This window comes from Anolis carolinensis, chromosome 2 (genome assembly GCF_035594765.1).
Source record: "Anolis carolinensis isolate JA03-04 chromosome 2, rAnoCar3.1.pri, whole genome shotgun sequence".
NCBI classification, from domain to species: Eukaryota; Metazoa; Chordata; class Lepidosauria; order Squamata; family Dactyloidae; genus Anolis; species Anolis carolinensis.
Window position 1 is genome coordinate 304,777,888 of NC_085842.1, and position 19,932 is coordinate 304,797,819.

General features: G+C 39.7%; 1 protein-coding gene across 1 annotated transcript in view; it reads left to right on the plus strand.

The window, feature by feature from the left end:
* adamts12 (ADAM metallopeptidase with thrombospondin type 1 motif 12) overlaps nucleotides 1–19,932 on the plus strand; it is a 195,772-nt gene that overhangs the window by 107,855 nt on the left and 67,985 nt on the right. The window contains exons 4-9 of the mRNA XM_062972507.1: nucleotides 5,183–5,379; nucleotides 10,279–10,362; nucleotides 11,476–11,600; nucleotides 13,515–13,664; nucleotides 16,856–16,999; nucleotides 19,231–19,375. Of these exons, the coding sequence (XP_062828577.1) occupies nucleotides 5,183–5,379; nucleotides 10,279–10,362; nucleotides 11,476–11,600; nucleotides 13,515–13,664; nucleotides 16,856–16,999; nucleotides 19,231–19,375 (845 nt within the window). The remainder of the gene's footprint in view (nucleotides 1–5,182; nucleotides 5,380–10,278; nucleotides 10,363–11,475; nucleotides 11,601–13,514; nucleotides 13,665–16,855; nucleotides 17,000–19,230; nucleotides 19,376–19,932) is intronic.

Below are 19,932 nucleotides of genomic sequence, written 5' to 3' on the forward strand. Positions count from 1 at the left end.
ATCAGATTCCACTGGTCCGATTGGCCCTCTTTATCCACAGTTTGAAAATATATTTTTCAATGTCTATAAAGCAAATGTTATTTTTGCCATTTTATATAAAGCAACCCATTTTACTACAGCATTATATATAATTGAACTTGAGCAGTTATGGGTTTTGGTATCCACAAAGGTTTTGGAACCAACCAAGGGCCCGTTGTGCACATTCTCTCCCTTTATAAAAATCTCTCTCTGTCTCTCTTTCAAGTTTCCAAGCATTTCTTTTCCCAGCACATGCGATAACACCTTTTATCTCTGAGAGATTTCACACAAGGCTTTTATCCCAGTATCACTCTGCGTCATTCATTAAAGTTTACAGGAGCTTCAGATGACAGTACTTAATCCTCTTGTGTTTTTCCACTGCTTCTTCCCATTTTTCACTACAGAAAATCCATTAAGAAGAGTAGATTCTAATTGCGTAGTAGCTTCTCTATGCTGGCAAGAGATGTTTGTCTAGAAATGTTCAAATCAACAAAGTTGTTGTTTTAGTTCCATACACCTTGTTACTTGCAGACCTCAGCTCACAAAGGGAAGCCATTACAACGGCAGCGGGAGGCCACATCTTCTGCAAAAACTTAGTTAGCATTGTTTCTTCCCCTTATTGTGGGAGAGCTTGCTTAATAGAAAACACTTATTTCTGTATGTGGTTCTACCACCCCATGTCCTGTTCTGATTGGGCTGGGGTGAGGTGGCCATGCTATCCTGAAATGCCCCATTGCCTGTGCCACAGAACTCTGTCATTCAGAGTGGTCCCCTTGAGTTTAAGGTGCGTTTGGGGAGGTCATTCATAGCCACATTTAAGTAAGAACAAATACAATTGTAGAATCATGGCCAATCTTGCTATCCTACCCTTTACCATAAGATTTCTGATGGCTTGCAATATTAATTTTGAATTAACATTCCATTACTGAGGTATTTTATGCTGACCAAAAATAACTAGCAATTAGTGGGTCCTTTTTCACCAGAGTCACATTCTGAATGGTTAAACTATGTGTCTGTGCACACTTTCAGATCTCCTGTTTTTTGTTTTTGTTTTTTTTTTCCGTGTCAGGAGCAACACGAGTTGCTTCTGGAGTGAGAGAATTGGCCATCTGCAAGGACGTTGCCCAGGGGATGCCCGGATGTTTTGATGTTTTACCATCCTTGTGGGAGGCTTCTCTCATGTCCCCGCATGGAGCTGGAGCTGATAGGGAGAGCTCATCCACGCTCTCCCCGGGTGGGATTCGAACCTGGCAGCCTTCAGGTCAGCAACCCAACCTTCAAGTCACAAGGCTTTTATCCCCTAGGCCACCGGAGGCTCCAATAGATCTCCTGTTGACTTATGGCGACTGCATTAATTTTACAGGCAAGGAATATTCAGAGGTAGTTTTGCCTATTCCTTCCTCTGAAATATAGCCTATAGCACATATTCATTGGTGGTCTCCCATCCAAGTATTAACTAGGGTCAATCCTCCTTAACTTCCAAAATTAGATGCTTTTGTGGTATTAAAGCCAGTTTTGGTTAAACTATATGCTATCTTGAATACAGAGCAGATCCAGATAAGGTGTACGAAGCATGGTATGGAGGATTAACATCTGTGTTCCTTTTTGTGCTTAAATTCCCCCTACCCCATTCCCAAGTCTAAAAATTGATAAAAGGAACAAACATGCATAAGACTGAGCTGTTTTCTAATGGTGGAAGCTGAGGACTGCAAGGCTTCTAATAATATGTTGGAGGAACTTGCTACTGATGTTCCTAATGAGCATGAGTTCTGGAACCTAGAAAAGGCCACCCTAAGCCAACTTCTGGGACATGATCATGCATAGATGATGGAGAAACCAATTGCATGCCCTTTCAAAAGCAAAATCATGTCACCACCCAAAAAGTTACCAGCTGTGCTTCCTCTCAAAAGCACCCCAAAACCAGCACACCAAGAAAGAGAAGCGGGAGGGATACTGCAAACTTGCTCCGTGTCCAGAAAATGGGGGAGGAGGTGTCATCAACCAAGTTGTCTGTAAGCCATTCATCTTGCCAGAGGCCTCAGCTGCAATTTTCTTGTGCAGGATTAAAAGAATTCTGGACAGTTCCAAGACTGATAACATTAAGCTCGTGTTCTGTCCTTTACAAAAAACAGATTGTTTTTCTGTGTCCTCAAAAGAGATGAGAGAGCTTCTTGGAAAACATACAGTAGAACAACTGCTTACTTGTTAGCGTTATGTAGATGTTCTAGAAGATATCTACATAAGCAAGCAAATAATTCAATTCAGTGTTACTGCTGTAAAAACACAAAAGGAGTGCTGCTCACTCAAACCAAGATCATATCTCAATCAGAATTGGGTTCTCATAGCGTCCAGCCATATGTATATGGGAAGCCCACAGCAGAAGATTCATGTAATAGTGTCCATCCTTGCATGATTTCCAGCAAGAAGTGTTAATTGTATTTTAATTCAATTGTTTTATTAATCAAATTATACAAGATGTAAATATTAAAATAGAATTAAACCTAGAATTTTAATTTTGTTACTTTTTAAGTTGTTAGCCATTTGGGGAGTGAGTGAAACCTGGAAGAGACCACAAGGGCCTTGGTATCCAGCCCCGTGCCATGCTTTGCAGGAACACACAATCAATGCTAACAATAATTCAAAGGCAAACTGCCTCTGGTAATGGAGGTGGTGTTGAGCCATCAAAACCACACGAAGGATATTGCCAGGGGCAGTGGTGAGCTCCTTCTGTTTGGAAGTGAGTAGGACAAAACATGCAGGTATTCTTCAGTACGTGTTTAGTGTGGGAACACTCTTATTTTAATATTTAAAAACAGTAGATTGAACATGGTGACATATGTCTTTTCTAAATGTCAGGTTGCAATACCTCATGTACCTCATGCATGCCTAATTCACCAGTTCTTGCCTGTGAACTTGCATTTTTGAGCGATTTTAATGGCACAACCTGTAATGTTGTCAATATGTATTATTTTGCTAGCAAGATCATGTTATTAGTTATTTCTGTTTGTTCTTTTGCCTTTTTCAATTCCCAAATTCAGAAACTAATAGGTAAGGTCACCTAATCAGTGGCACTTCATTCCCTGAGATTTCAAGGCCAAACTTGAGAACTAGAGCTTAGAAATACCAGACATCAGGACCTGACCCTAAGTGCCCAGTTTTTGTAGGTCATTTCCATAGGGAAGAGGAAGGTGCCATTTCTCCAGTTTTGGTAGACCTAGTTCTGGGTAAGATGAAATGGCTGTTTGCAAAAGTTTCCAGCTCAGCTAGTAAAGAACAGCAGCTTGCTGCAATTTGCAAGGCTTAATTGAGTAGTTGCTGTGCCTTTTGAATACTCTCCAGGGAGTCTGTGAATTTACTTAATTTCCTCCATTTTTCTCTGTAGTGCTGCTACTATGGTATTCAGTCTCACTCTATTTCTACATCCACTTATTGGGTAAAATAAAATACAGGGTGGATTATGTATTCTTTGTCTCGTTTCCCTAAATGGGAAGGATTGCTCTCTTCTTTCATCTTTATCAGAGAACAATCCTTTCTGCAAAATATTCTCTCTTTATTTCCAAACAAGAAACCTATTATTGACATAAGCGCAGAAAATGTCAACAGAAGGTGAAAATTAATAGAAATTAGGGAAACTGATTTTTCTCTCAACCTTACCCTATGTAACCTGAACAATCTGAGTAGCACCATATATGCAAATAATACAACTGCAGGCTTGGAGGACAGAAGCAATTTCAGATGTGTTCACATGCTACTGATGAGGAGGCAGAGTTGACATCTGTTTAAAAATGTTTTGCAAATAAACCCCCATGATAGATTCATTTTATGGACCTCATAAGTTGAATTGACTAAATACCATTTTACTACAAGGGGTGGGGAATCCTTCTGCATGTGTAAAAACCCAAATCAATCTATAAGAACTGAGTATGCTCAGAGATAATGGAAGTGCCCATAGGATGGTCTTGGGATGGGGAGAGGAGAAACATAGTAATAATAGCACTGTCCAAGGGGGTGAGAAAGAAGAAAATGCAAACAGGAGTATTCTACATTTCACAATACTCTTTCACTGTTGTTTTTTGCAGGATAATAATCCTAATACAACACATAATCATCCAGCAGAGTTTGGGCATGTATTGGAGATATGTTTTGAGTGCGTGATAAGAAAATGAAAATCTAACAGCAAAAACAAGTCAAACGATACCATTCAAACCTGGTTCTGAGACACTTTGATGCACAACATTCCTTTTGTTTACTGGTGTTATTAAAGTTTGTGGGGCTTTCAATAAGGAATAAAGCAATAAGAAATTCCATAACTGCAAAAACAATATAAGTTTTATACAATCTATGAGCAAAAGTGAAGGCCTAGGAAGATACAAAGAAGGCTGCAATATTGTGCCTTTCTAATAATACACAGTTTATTGAAACCTGATAAGGACATAAAGAATACAGTAGGAAATATTTGATTTTTCAGTGTTGCCTTCAAGATCATCAAAGAATTTCCATGTAACAAGCTGTCCATTGAATCTTCTTTATTGAAAGAAAGCCAATGGGTATGGAGGTTTTATTGTACCTCTTGTGTAGTGGGCTATGTTTCACCCATTTCTTTATTAAAACCACTGGGACTATTTCAAGAATAATGTGAATTCAGGACTGAGAACAGTCCTCAGACCTTGCCAAAGGCTGGAGTGTATTGGGATGCATTTGTGATGGCATCGTTCTAGCGCAGATCTTGTTCTTCGATAACCTTTGACAGTCTTTCAATAAATCTTCTGTGCAATTACAGGGTTAAAAGTAAAACAAGAATTCCTATTCCTCCTCCTCCCCACTTCTTTGTTTTGATTTCCACACAGGTGGCTTAGCTCCAAGAACACTGACTTTTTTCTTTATAAGAGGAAAAGCAATTCACATTCTCACAGAAGATTCTTTAACCCTTTATGCACATTCAAGTAAAACAACAATTCCATCTTGTTTTGGAATCATTGCCCCCTTGTCCATTTCAAATTTTCTTAGCTCAAATCCTCCTTGTCTTCAGTTCAGCTTCATTTCATGTGTCACTGATTTCATCTGTGAAATGTTGGGGAGCATGGATAAGGTGAATGTGCCACTTAATTTCCATAATAACTCCTTCACAGAAATTAAAGTGCATACTATTTGCCTCCCGTTTTAGAAACTTTGAACTTTTTCAAACAACAAGAGCTTCGAAGAGAGAAATGGGAAAGAAACCACTTGATGACAAAGGCAACTTCCCGCCGCTCCGTCAGCAGAGAACGCTGGGTGGAGACTCTTGTGGTGGCTGACAGCAAGATGATTGAATATCATGGAAGTGAGAATGTGGAATCCTATATTCTCACTATCATAAATATGGTATGTAATATGTTTCTATTTTCCTCCTGACTATGTAGTCCATAACACTAATGAGGAATACCTTGGGGTTCTAGGTATATTTAGACTGGAGACGAGAAGGGGCTTATAGCCATTTTAAAATATCTGAAAGTACTGTATATACTCGAGTATAAGCCTAGTTTTTCAGCCCTTTTTTTAAGTCTGAAAAAGCCCCCCTCGGCTTATACTTGGGTGAGGGTCCTGGTTGGCTTATATTTGGGTCAGCTTATACTCAAGAATATATGGTACATTTATTATTTTTCTCTATTATTATTATTGGTATTATTACATTTAGTATTTTTCTCTATTATTGTTGCTACTATTACATTTATTTTACTCTATTTATTATTATTATTATTAATACATTTATTATTTCACTCTGATCTTATTATTATTATTGCATTTATTATTTTACTCTATTTATTATTACTTGTACAGTAGAGTCTCACTTATCCAACATAAATGGGCCGGCAGAATGTTGCATAAGCGAATATGTTGGATAATAAGGAGGCATTAAGGAAAAGCCTATTAAACATTAAATTAGGTTATGATTTTACAAATGAAGCACCAAAACATCATGTTAGACAACAAATTTAGCAGAAACAGTAGTTTAATACGCAGTAAGGCTATGTAGTAATTACTATATTTATGAATTTAGCACCAAAATATCATGATATATTGAAAACATTGACTACAAAAATGTGTTGGATAATCCAGAATGTTGGATAAGTGAGTGTTGGATAAGTGAGACTCTACTGTATTATTTTCCTGTATTTATCATTATTATTATTACATGTAATATTTTACTCTATTATTATTAAAAGGATACATAAGCATATTGACATTGAAGAAGATGAGAATAAAGATTTGATCAGAGTTGGACAGTCTTATCTTAAATTTGAGCTTTATGTAAATATTCAAAAACATTTAACCTTCTGATGCCTCAATTAACATAATTTTATTGGTATCTATTTTTATTTCTGAAATTTACCACCCTCGGCTTATACTGGAGTCAATGTTTTCCCAGTTTTTTTGTGGCAAAATTAGGTGCCTCGGCTTATATTCGGGTCGGCTTATACTCGAGTATATATGGTATGTCACATTGAAGAGGGGGCAAGCTGCCTTTTTTCCTACTCTAGCGACCACATGCAAAGCAATGGATTCAAATATACCACCTTCCTGATAATAAGAGCTCAGTGCATAGTGGAGTCTCCTCCAGAGTTTTTTAAGCAGAAGCTGGTTGGCCATCTGTTGGGATGCTTTCATTGGGTGTTCCTGCATTGCAGGGGGGCTGGACTGGATAGCCCTTGTGGTCTCTTCCAACTCTATGCTTCTGTGAGGACTAAGGTCTACTGGAAAGGCCCACTTCTATCCCTCAGCAATGTGGAATGTGTCCCTTGTGCGAGAACATGGGAAATGACTTTTTCTGTTCTGTGTTATTCCCTCTCAATTGTGTCACCAAGGCAGCATCTGGTGGCTAGAGGCATATGCGGTTCCAGGAAATCAGTACCCTCATTGCACCAGCCCTGGTACTTCAGTTAGTGGCCTACTGCCTTATTTGCCCCAGAACAGCCCTGCCACAAATCAGTTAAGGACCATTGATGCCACGTGAGTAGGAGGAAAGATGAAGCACTCGTCGCAGATAGACATCTCCTTCCCCACATGCCATTGTTCCAGGAGCAGGTGCCCATCTAACTGAACCCACAAATAGCATTCATTTGAAAAACATTATTGAACTGGTTCCTGGGTTTGGTGCTGGGGCTGAGGTGGGTATGGCCAGAAAAAGAAAAAGAGAAGAAGGAGAAACTCCTCTGTTGCTGCCCACTCTTGTCATCGGACATCAGGAAATGTGCAAGAGAGTAATTTGGGTGTCACTTCCTCTAGTGGTGTCACCCGGTGCGGTTTGCACCTTCTCCCAAGCTCCTACCCTGTTTCCCCGAAAATAAGACATCCCCTGAAAATAAGACCTAGTAGAGGTTTTGCTGAATTGCTAAATATAAGGCCTCCCCCGAAAGTAAGACCCAGCAAAGTTTTTGTTTGGAAGCATGCCTGCTGAACAGAACACCGGAGCATGCAAGATTAGTAAATGTACGTACCATAGATTGTTGTACATGGAAATAATGGTAGCAACAAGAAATTTTTGATTCACAGTTTGTCTGGTTATGCTGGTTTGTGATGACAACTACGGTATAGTATACAATAAATGTTCAATTTTTTTGTTCAACAATAAATGTGTATTCTTCTTCATGGAAAAATAAGACACCACCTGAAAATAAGACCTAGCGCATCTTTGAGAGCAAAAATTAATATAAGACACTGTCTCATTTTGAGGGAAACAGGGTAGTGATGCCACTTTCCTCTCTTTAGAGGTCTGATGATTAGTACCAATGGTTTTTGCAGTCCGGTGCTAAAACATAATAAAATCATTTGGGGCCTGACTGATTTCCTCCAAATCTGCACTTTTAAAATCATCAGAACTTTTCACATTGTTTTCATGCTTCACAGTTGTGCACAAATCCTAGTAAATACATAATCAGTGGTTAAAGCCTGCAAAAATTTTCTGAGCCATCAAATAAACGAATAAATCAGTTATAATACTGAAGTGTACCCTGGGGCATTTTTGGACATAATATATGAATAAAGCGCAACTGCAAATTCACATCAAAATTATATCTCTTAGGTTCTTCCCATGGCTTCACTGATTTTTGCATCACTTTGTTATATAATAATTTAAGAATTTCATGAATTCTTGATAAGCAAATGTCCCTGAAAAGACAAAACAGAATTTCTGTTTGAAAATAGCAAACCAAGGTTATTTCCCTGGAAGTGCAACTTTACTGTAAAGGAGACATAGTCTTAGAGGAAGGCAGTGGCAACCCCCACACCCCCAAACAAATCTTGCCCACAAAACCTTTCATGACAGGGCCAACTTTGGGTTGTTAGAAACAAAAACAAAAAAAAAACAACTTGAGTGTAGTTAAGAAGAGTTTTCACACCTGACAAGTCTGGGCCCCTTTGCATTTAACACTGCTAATTTAAACCTTCCTCAATCTCACGCTACCCAGATGTGTGGGACTATATGACCCACAGATTGCATGCCTAGTGGACACATTGTCAAAGCATGGAGGGGGTTGAGGTCAAATATATCCAGAGAGTTGGTGGAGGCTAACATAACAATACCCCAAATTTCTTAAACACATACTTCAACCACAGGGTAACGGATTATCCTGAACTATAAGAACAGATGATTCAAAATGATGCAAAACTCTTTTCCAAAGATGCCATATGTTAAGGTGGTTGGACAAACGAATGAACTTAGATTTGACCCCAATTTCAGTAGGATGATGTTACAACACCTCCTATGGATAATAACTAACTAGATTTTGACTACACTTGGGCCAGAAGTAAACCAATAGAATAGCACTAGAGGACCTAGAAAGGTCCTCAAACAGAATCTCTAGGCCTTCCATAGTGATGCTATGGTCAACTTCAGAAGAAAAAACTACACCAGAAGACCTAGAAATTCCTAGACCAAATTTTTAATCAAATCCACAAATAATGAAATCTGCAAAAGTTAAACCCACAAATATGGAGGGCCAACTGCTGTTGTCTATCTCCTTTCAGCCCACCAAGGTCCCCAAAGTGATGTAGAGTAGCAAAATTTTAAAACCTTTAAAGCAAATTTAAATACTTCTCCATAACCTTTTAAAGTAAATAAAAATCATCCTTAATTTTTTTTTAAATAAACCATGAAAGCAAATCAAATGCTCTGAAAAAGAAATGGGTATGAGGAATAACATCACTTTACCTGCCTGCTGGAAACTTCAGACAAGTGTAGCCAACCTAATTTATGGTGCTGCTACAGAGAAAACTTTGTCATATATATCCACCATCCTTTTGTGTGTGTGTATCAGGAGCAACTTGAGTTGCTTCTGGAGTGAGAGAATTGGCCGTCTGCAAGGACGTTGCCCAGGGGACGCCCAGATGTTTTGATGTTTTTACCATCCTTGTGGGAGGCTTCTCTCATGTCCCCGCATCAAGCTGGAACTGATAGAGGGAGCTCATCCGCACTCTCCCCGGGTGGGATTCGAACCTGGCAGCTTTCAGGTCAGCAACCCAACCTTCAAGTCATGAAGCTTTAGTCCACTACGCCATCGAGGGCTCCATATCCACCATCCTAACCTCACAACCTCCTAACCTGTTCAAAACATGCAACAGGACCTTTGCTGAAGAGCTCAGATTTCAGGCAACGTACCAGAAACTTTGAGAATATGTTGTTAGGAGTTTATTCATTTTGTGTCAAAAGCATTGCACAAATAAACAAGTATAAAACTGATAAAATAGAGGGAACACGGGTGGCTAAATAATTGTAGACCAAAAATGGGCAACAGCTACCTCATTGTAGCTTTAAACAGTTCTTCCTCTGTGCATTGTGGGCAAGCATACAGATGCCGAGTTGTTTGTCGCACAAGGTGGAGGATTCTTCTAGGTAGTGCCATTTTGCCAGGTTGTCTTTTGATCTGCCCACAGCACTTCTGAGTCTGTTCAGGGACTTCCAAGTTGCCCATTCTTGGTTTACCCCTGGAGAAAGACCCTCGTTGGGGGTCATCCATTTGGGATTTCCTTATTTATCTGCCCAGAGGGTATACTTTTGCTGTTGCTGGGGGCAAAGTTCTCATGAAGCTTTTCCTTGATTTAAGTCTTACTGGGAGGAAGCTGATAGCCATGCAGTGGACAGCTTTCACAGTGTTCAACCTTATTTCTCTCACAATTGGCAGCAAATTGTCACAAGTAAATCATCATAGTTGCATTGGGGTGGGGGAGAGAGAATGGCTATGGAAGAGGAGTCCATTAACTTCATACTATCTGGTTTTGGTCCAGGTGGCAGGTTTGTTCCATGATCCAAGCATTGGCAACGCGATCCATATTGTGCTGGTTCGTCTTATTCTTCTTGAGGAAGAAGAGGTAAGATTCCCATCATTTATACACCCATTTGATTGTGCTGCCAAAGGAGGACAGATTTTTGGAAGAAGTTGAAGTAAACTGAATTAATGAATCTTTGTATTTTAAGAAATCACAGCTGTTTTATTGAAAGGCTACTACCAGCACAAACATTTACTCATGTATAAGTCAACCTCATACATGTTGAGGACAGGTTTTTGGCCTAAATTTACAAATTTTGATGTAATGTATGGATATGTGACATAAGTTGAGGGTCATTCCTTGGAGAAGGGAAAGCACCAGTGCTGAAGTCATCCATCCTGACCACCATCACCACTTAAAAATGCAAGAAGCCAATGCTATAGTAGACAAAGTAGAGGGAATCAGTGCATCTTTTAGCTTCTCCCAAGATGTACGAGGCTATCCAGAAAGTAGGCTACGTTTTGGATTTTAAAAAGGACAAAGTATAGAATAAATCATTTACCATATGCAGCTGAAAGACACATCCCAAAACTACAATCTCCTGTAATCCCCATTTAAATTTAGCCACGTTTCTTATAGATAAATGAGTTTGAAAAGTACTGCACCAGTAAATTTGCCACCTCTCTCCTCCGTTTCCAACAATGGGGGTGTGGCTGGCAGTGCAGCGTTTTGGCTATGCTGCAGGAAGGGAGAAGGGGGAAGAGCCGGGGACACAGGCGGGGAATTTACTGGTGCAGTTAAGGTGAACACATAGATAAGTCAAACTAGGTTTTTAGAGGATTTTTAAGCTAAAATTTCTAGACTTATACATGAGTATATAGGGCAACTCATTTTCCTTCCCTTCCATTCCCTGTCCTTGGACTTTTGAACTGAAAGATGATAGACCATTGCTAGATGAATGAACTCAAGGATTTAGCCCTCTCTACCCAATTTGTTGTATAACCATGAAATTTCACATAGCTACACTGGTGATTACGGTTTTATCTTTACTTAGTAAGCAGCAATTAAAATGATGCCTCTTTCTCCTGGCAAAAGCGTCATTTGTTAAAGCTAAATTACTCCAGCAGTCTCAATTATAATATACCTTATAATTATTACAGCAGACGTTGTTAGCATGCTGGCAGTATAATGATATTTTTCTCTTTCCTTTTTCAGCAAGGGCTGAAAATAGTTCACCATGCAGATAAGACATTAGCCAGCTTCTGCAAATGGCAGAAGAGTATAAACCCCAAGACAGATAACAACCCACTCCACCACGATGTGGCCGTGCTTCTTACCAGGTATGAAATTCCATTAAAGGGTCATGTTGAAGAGAACTGATGGACAGGGATCTCTCAGTCTTTTGAATGAGATACCTATCAGAACATTAAGTAAACAACACTTCTCTGGTTGAGGAGAAAGTAAAGTTGTGCAGTTGGTTGATTAATGGAAACAGAGAAGAGAGAAAGTCAAAGTTGAGTTTCTGGTTGGAATCAACAGCAAACTGGAGGTGAAGCCTTGCTTCCCAACTTTTCTTTTAGATAATCTGCCTTGTAAATGTGCATGTTTTCCACTTGTTTTTATATAATACACTGATTAGTTTAGTTGAAGAAAATATTAAATAGAGCAATGTCCCCAAATTTGGTCCTCCAGGTTTTTAGACTTCAGACTTTTAGACTTTTACATCCTTCTTCTAAGATATTGCCAATACCACCTGCAATCCGTTTATCGGTTTCCCATCCAATAGAACTGGCTCTGCTTAGCATCCAAGCATCTGGTGTGTTTAGGATATTTAGGCCTATATTTTACACTACAATCCTTTTTTTAAACACAGCAAAACAAAGTTACCGAAATGCTTTTGGAAACAATTCCTCCCCTGCTCCACATCTCTTTCCCAAACAAAACAAATCCAACAGCAAATATTTTTGGTTCTTTTTGTTAATGTCCTTTTGCTACAAAATTACAGGGTTTTTATTGCTTGTGACTTCTGCTTGCGGCACTTGTTAATGATAATTGCAGGCTTTTGAATGCTGCCGTAATAATCAGAAATCTGTGACTCGGCTGTGCCAGTTCTTGCCTTTCCTTTTCTTTGTCTTGTTGCCTTTCTTCTTTAGACAATGCCACAGTGGTTTATTTCTGATTTTAGAGAATTGTGATTCAGCTTCTAAATACAATAAACATCTGAGTATCCCACATAGGAAGCTGGGGCTGGATATTTGCTGTTGGCTTGTTCAGTGCATGCTCTTGTATGAATGGTATCTGCACCATTATTATCCCATATGTTCGGTACTAAGATATTATATTAATATTTGAGTGATATTAAACAACTGTGTTCAATTGCTCTGGGATCACTGTATTTTGTACACATAGGGTTTTCTGCAGGAGGGAAAAAACAGTTTAGTGTGTAGGTAAGAAAATTGCAAACTGAAAGCTAGTGTAGTATTTGTAGTTGAAGCATACAACTAAAACGCTGTGAAACTAAACTTTGAATCCTTGCTTGGCTACAGAAACTCATAGGGTGACCTTGGCCAAGCAACACACTCAACTTCAGAGGAGGTCAATGGTAAACCTCCTCTGAATAACTCTTGTTGTGAAAGCCCTTTGATAAGTTTGTCTTATGCTCACCACAGGTCATGGAGCCCCTGGTGGTGCAATGGGTTAAACCCTTGTACTGACAGGACTGCTGACCGACAGGTCGGCAGTTCGAATCCGGGAAGAGCAGGTGAGCTCCCTCTGTCAGCTCCAGCTCCCCATGTGGGGACATGAGAGAAGCCTTCCACAAGGATGTTAAAACATCAAACATTCGAGCATCCTCTGGGCAACATCCTTGCAGATGGCCAATTCTTTCACACCAGAAGCAGCTTGCAGTTTCTCAAATCGCTCCTGAAACAGAAAAAAACCCATAGATCATGAATTACTTAAGTGAACTTCAACAACAAATCAGAGCTTGGAGGAGTCGCCTTTTTGGAATACAATTCCCAGAATCCCCCAACCTGAAAGAGTGATATCATCAAGAAAGAATTAGAAGGGAATGTAGTGTAGCTCTTGCTGGCATGCAAGCTTTGACAAGTACCCAACGGTGTTGATCTTTGAGCACTACTTTTCTCAGTTAAGTGCCATTGAACAGACGGGATTCTGAATTAAGCTGTGAATAGGCATTGAATCACTACTGGACATTGCCCTTTGTGTCTCATGCCTTTTTGTTGTATTTTCAGAAAAGACATTTGTGCCGGCATGAATCGTCCATGTGAAACCCTGGGCTTATCCCATCTCTCTGGAATGTGTCAACCTCATCGCAGCTGTAACATCAATGAGGACTCGGGGCTGCCTTTGGCATTCACAATTGCACATGAACTGGGGCATAGGTATGAAAGCACCAAGAACCTTTGCTAATTTATAAAATAGCTATATAGTGGTCTCTCGATAGATGCTGTGGTTTGGTTCCAGGACTCCCTCGTGAATACCTAAATTTGTGGATGCTCATCTCCTGTTACATGTAATGTCATAGTAAAGGTAAAGGTTTTCCCCTGACATTACGTCTAGCCATGTCTGACTCTGAGGGTTGGTGCTCATCTCCATTTCTAAGTCAAAGAGCCAGCGTTGTCCGTAGACACCTCCAAGGTCATGTGACTGTCATGACTGCATCGAGCACCATTACCCTCCAGCCGGAGCGGTACTTATTGTTTGTGGTTTATTTGTTCAGCCTTCATGACCTCATGGACCAACCCACGCGAGAGCTCCCTATCGGCCCATTGCCATCTCCAGCTCCTTCAAGGTCAAGCCACTCACTTCAAGGATACCATCCATCCATCTTGCCCTTGGTCGGCCCCTTTTCCTTTTTCCTTCCATTTTCGCCAGCATCATTCTCTTCTCCAAGCTTTCCTGTCTTCTCATTATGTGGCCAAAGTACTTCATCTTTGCCTCGAATATCTTTCCCTCCAGTGAGCTGTCAGGCATTGTTTCCTGTATATGGTTGGATCTTCTCACGGTCCAAGGCACTCTCAGAATTTTCCTCCAACACCACAGTTCAAAAGCATCTATCTTCCTTTGCTCAGCCCTCCTTATGGTCCAGATATTGATCTACTCACATTTGCATGTCTTCAAATTACTAGGTTGGCAGAAGCTGGGGCTAACAGAGGGAGCTCACCCCACTCCCTGGATTCGAAGTGCCAACCTTTCAGTCAGCAAGTTCAGCAGCTCAGCGGTTTAGCCCACTGCACCACTGGGAGCCCCTGTCATAGTACAATATAAGAAATAAAGAAATGGTTGGAGGCTACAGAAGGCTATGCCTACACATCAACTTAGTGCTTGTTGCACAACAAAATTAAAAAAATGGAATTTGTTTCTGAATGTTTTTGAGCCCTGCTTTGTTGAATCCATGGATACAGAACCCATGGATGTGGAGGGCGAACTGTATCTTGTCCTACAATTGGGATAATTGCCTTATAGGTGTCAAAAAAGAAAGCCCAGGTGGTCCCTGCTCTCAGGCTTGCAATTGAAACAGATAAGGCACAAAAGGAAAGGGAGCTGGGAAGTGGAAAGGAGAAACAACACAGGCATGTGTAATTATCAGTTCCTTTGGACAGGTAGAATAGCTGCAGGATGACAATTGAGGAGATGCAAAGCCTGAAAGAATTTGCTTTTTTGAAGGTGGGCTAATTATGGTTTCTTTTTTTCCAGCTTTGGTGAATATAAGGGTGTTACATCACATTGCTAACTGTTACTGAAATGGCTGCAATTAAAGATTATTTCTTTGGAGAGAGAAAAGATCCACATGCTGTTTTGTTGGCAATAAAGAGTCAAGTACTTCATCGTAATTCAGTGCAAAATGAAAGAAACTTAGACATGTCTATGTCTGGAGTTTTCTCTTCTACTTAAAACTGAAGTTTCTCTGGAGGAAGGTTTTACTTCAGAAGTGAACACTCACCAGATATATTGTTGGATTGTAACTTTGATCATTCCTCCTCGTGGCTGACATGGCTATGCATCTGATGGGAGATGCCGTCCAGCACTATCTGAAGGACCACACTTTGCCCATTCTTGTTTTCTCTCTTATGGTTTAATCCAGTAGTTTTCAACCTGTGGGTCCCCAGGCATTTTGGCCTACAATTCCCAGAAATCCCAACTAGTTTACTAGCTACTAGAATTTCTGGGAGTTGAAGGTCAAAACATTTGGGGATCCACAGGCTGAGAACCACTGGTTTAATCACTTCAAAATTGTGTTGTTGCTTTTCTTACATTTTTCTGAGGATGAGAGCTTGTGACTTACTTGCTTGCCATCCTTTTATATGTTTTATATTGGTAAAATATATTCATGGTTTTATTTCCATATAGAAAAATACTTGCTTTCTTATATTGTTATACGTTTGCTTGGATGTTTATATCCTGCCTTTTCCCCAGTCCCACAGGACTCAAGGGCCTATAAAATGAATATAGTTGAAAAAAATCACACTATATGAAAATTAAAAAGCAATTAAACCTCACATTAAAACTACTCAAAGCATAGACTATTAAAATGTATTAATGCATTTGTTTAGATTAGTATCTATTTTTGCCTTTTTTGTTTGCACCTAGAAGTAAAGATGGAAACAAAACTGTAAACATTAATGTTATACCCATCTCTGCCTTTGTTTCATCAGTATACTCTTGGCCTCGAAGGAGTTGTTATACAACTTCTTATTTCTCTCTTTTCTGGCAGGAGTTTTGGAGATGGGACTCCAGCTGGATGGTACTTCTTTTAGTATTATAAAATCAGGATCAAATCTGTTTACTTCTTTCATAGATTTCTCCATTAGACCTTGTCCAGAAGCTTGTAGCAACTTTAAGTCTCCTTGTAGAGAGAAAAAGTGGGATATAAATAAACCTAACAACAACAACAACAACAACTACTACTACTACTACTACTACTAACATAGGCAATGACCATTTTGGCCAAAAGATTCTGGGAGCTAATCTAAAAAGAGAACCAGCATTTTTCTGTAGTGTGAATGTTGGATGAAAACTCCAGGAGGTCAGACTTCAAATACCGCACAACCATCGAAACCCACTGGGTGAACATGGGCAAGTCAGGCATCCTTAGCTTCAGAGGAAAACAATAGATCCCATCTGAACAAATATTGCTGAGAAAATCCCATAATAGAGTCACTTTTGTTGTTGTGGACCTGCAAGTTGATTCTGACTTACGGCACCTCTAAGGCAAACATATCACAGGGTTTTCTGGGAGTTGCCAGTGTCACTCAGTGGGTTTCCTTGGCCAAGCTTGGAATCAAACCCTGACCTCCTGAGTCACAATCCAGTGCCCAAATGTGACACCACATTGGTCACCATAAGTCAAAAATGACCTGAAGGCAAAAAACGGCAGCATAGTCTTTAAAAAATTACTATCAAACTCTGATAGACACTGCCATGAATCTCCACCGCATTCTGGACATGAATTCATAAACATTCTCTGTAGATTTTTTTGCAGTGCTATAAGTTATTTGGAGGAAAATGACTTTTACATTCAATCATCATAAATGTTCCTGACAGAGTCTTTCCTGGTTTATTTCTCTCTTAGTTTTGGTATCCAGCATGATGGAAAAGAAAATGACTGTGAGCCGGTGGGGAGACGCCCATACATCATGTCCCGCCAGCTGCAATATGACCCCACTCCTCTTACTTGGTCTCGCTGCAGCAAAGAATACATCACACGCTTCCTAGAGTGAGTCTATTTGGTTGCTTTGCCATTGCTTCATTGTTTTTGAGCTGGGCTTTTTCATAAGTTTTGAGCGATCTTTGGGAATAGTACCAATGATTGCCAACCGTGAAAAAGATAATGAGTTGTTTTGCCTTGTGACTCTGATACTTTGATATTGTCCTATTATACTAAGACTGACATAGCTTTTTCTGTGACAGAAATAATTTTGCCGATGGTTGACAATAGATGGTATCATAGTGTACCACTACTACATTCTTTGTGATAGATCTAAAAAGTCATCTAAAATGCAAGACTGAAACATTATGGGTTGGGTTTCCTCTAAACAACACGCATTCTGTATTTCAGACTTTTTTGGATTTTGGAATACTTGTATCTGGATATACATAGTGAAGTAGCTTAGAGATGGGAACCTGCCATCGATGGTGCTTCCAACTTGCAGATGTGCCATTTCAGTACCCTTTATGAACCTGCATGCATGTCTCCAGTCTCACACCTAATTTCTTTGCTCATTGAGCTGTGTATGAGATGTGAAGCTGGGGAGAGGTTGAGGATCTGTAAAATGGTGGAAAGCAAATGTTTGCAACCAGCCATCCGCTTTCAAGGCAGTGGACTATGGCCTTCCTGCTTGTTTGTTTCTCACATCCTCAATTTCTCTCTTTTTGCTGCCAGCAACCCATTTTTACCTTCTGGGCAGCAGCTGCAGCACTCCTGCTCTTTCATCTCAAATTCTCTGTCTCCAACCTCACAAAATTCAAGGCTAGAGAGAGAGTGAGAATCTGAGGGACAAACATGGAGGAGTGAAGATAGAATTAGGAGCACAAAGTTTCAGTTTTTGAAGGTTTTCTGAATAAGGAATGCTCAACCTATAGAGGAAAAACAATTATATTTTTAATATTATTAATAGCTGTATGGAGTGGGAAAATTCTTTTCCAGGATCTGCTGCTTTATACCTCTAGTGAGTAAGCCAAGCCACATCAAAGCCTATGTCTTGTTTCTTTCAATCATCAGATTTTTCTTAGGAACTATCTTTGCATGTAGCACCCAAATACAACACGCCTTCATTGTTTGCTTCCCGCCAAGTCTTATTCATATGAAAACTGCCTTTAAATTTAAAGTTGCTGCTTGGCTTCTCTGTTGAATATCTACTGATAGACCTATCCTTCAGGAAACTAATCATATTTTGAGTCTTCCAAGTCACCGGTGTCATTTGGTAACTCTCATTTTAATTTTTCAAGATGGTTATGAAAATAATTTTCTCTCTATTTCTTATAAACTGTTCACAAATATATATTGCAGAGCCTGGAAAGTTGTCATTTTGCTTTACAATTTCCCAGAGTTTCTTATGATGGCTGAGGAACTGAGGGCAAATCTGACAGATTTATGTCTCCACGTTATCCCTGGAACCAACCCTACCATTAGTTCAATCCAGGCATTTTCCTCAAATGGAAGATGGGAAACAGCTGTGTCTATTTCCTCTAGCAATGCTTCCAGAGTCATTTCCTCTTTCTTTTTGAAGGACAGAGATACATTTGCTACATAGCCTGTCCTGTACCCAACTGGTCTGCTGTCTCAGTCGTGATGAAAGAAGTATCTTTTAGTTGGATGAGACTGTCAGTTTTGGTTTATCCCATATTTACATGGCTTTGATAGCAAATTCTTTCCATCACAGATATGAAGCAATCTGCAGACGTTGGCAAATTCTTATCAAAAGTAAACTGAAACCAAATTCTTACCCATCCCTTATAAGGAGTAACTTGTTTGGGGACTGTGTTCTGTCACTGTTTTGTAGCAATTAGTCCAAGCTCTCTAAAAATAGCTGATTATCTTTTCCCTAAGATAAGTATGTTTAGTTCCTTCAGCATTCCTTCATATGTCATATATCTCAAACAACTGAATCATCTCATTAGCTGATGCTTTCAGGAAAGATGGTGATGAAAATGATTAGCGCTCAGTAACCAGCATTTTCACCTCCCACACACAATTGTATGTACTCTTTCTATCAAATCAACCAAATATAGACAGCATTCTCAGTATGAGGAATTTCCTCCTCTGCTCATTTTCCTGTTTTTCTCCCACTGTTGGCATTGAAGATGAGAAAATAGTTGTCATTTCTGACTTTTCTTAAATCATGAGATAAAGGCTGTTTCAATATTGCTGTCATTTGAAAAAAGAGATAGGTGTTTCTGTATTCAGTCAAGAAATTGTTGAGAATTGATCTCCTCTTGCAAATACAGCCGAGGATGGGGCTTCTGCCTGGATGATGTTCCAAAGAAGAAAGATCTAAAGCCACCTTTCATCGCACCTGGAGTCCTGTATGATGTCCATCACCAATGCCAATTGCAGTATGGACCCAATGCCACTTTCTGTGATCAAGTAGATGTAAGTTCAGTATTTTTCCCTCCCTTGCACCTCACGTTTTATTTATTTATTTATTTGATAATGTAATTTAGCTTCTGTATCCTAAGTGGACAACTACATTCAAACAAGGGGAAATTCAACCCTCCAGAAGAAATACAGAAATCAGGAAGTTGTCATGTTAAATCAGGAGTGAAGTATTTGCTGTTGGATTCCTGCTCCCATGGGCTTCACCAGCATAGTCAATGGACAGGGATTATGGAAGTTAGAGGCTGAAAACAGATTCCCTACCTTTATACAAACTCTTTGGGACATGATGGTTGGATCAGGAGTGTGTTGGGCGAGGAGTCAGTTCATTTTCATATTCCTGCAGACATTATAATTATGGCCTTTTAAAGGTAAAATACAAGTGAATCAAACACTGGAGTTGATTTCAGTTGCTTCCTTTCCAATGTTGTATTGTTCCAGGGAAGGGAGTAAGCTCTGGTGGCATATTTTTTAAATGATCACTTGCCATTCCCCCATCTTTCCTAATGCAAGAGAATGGCAGCTACATGGACAATGGTCAGGAAGTGGCTGAA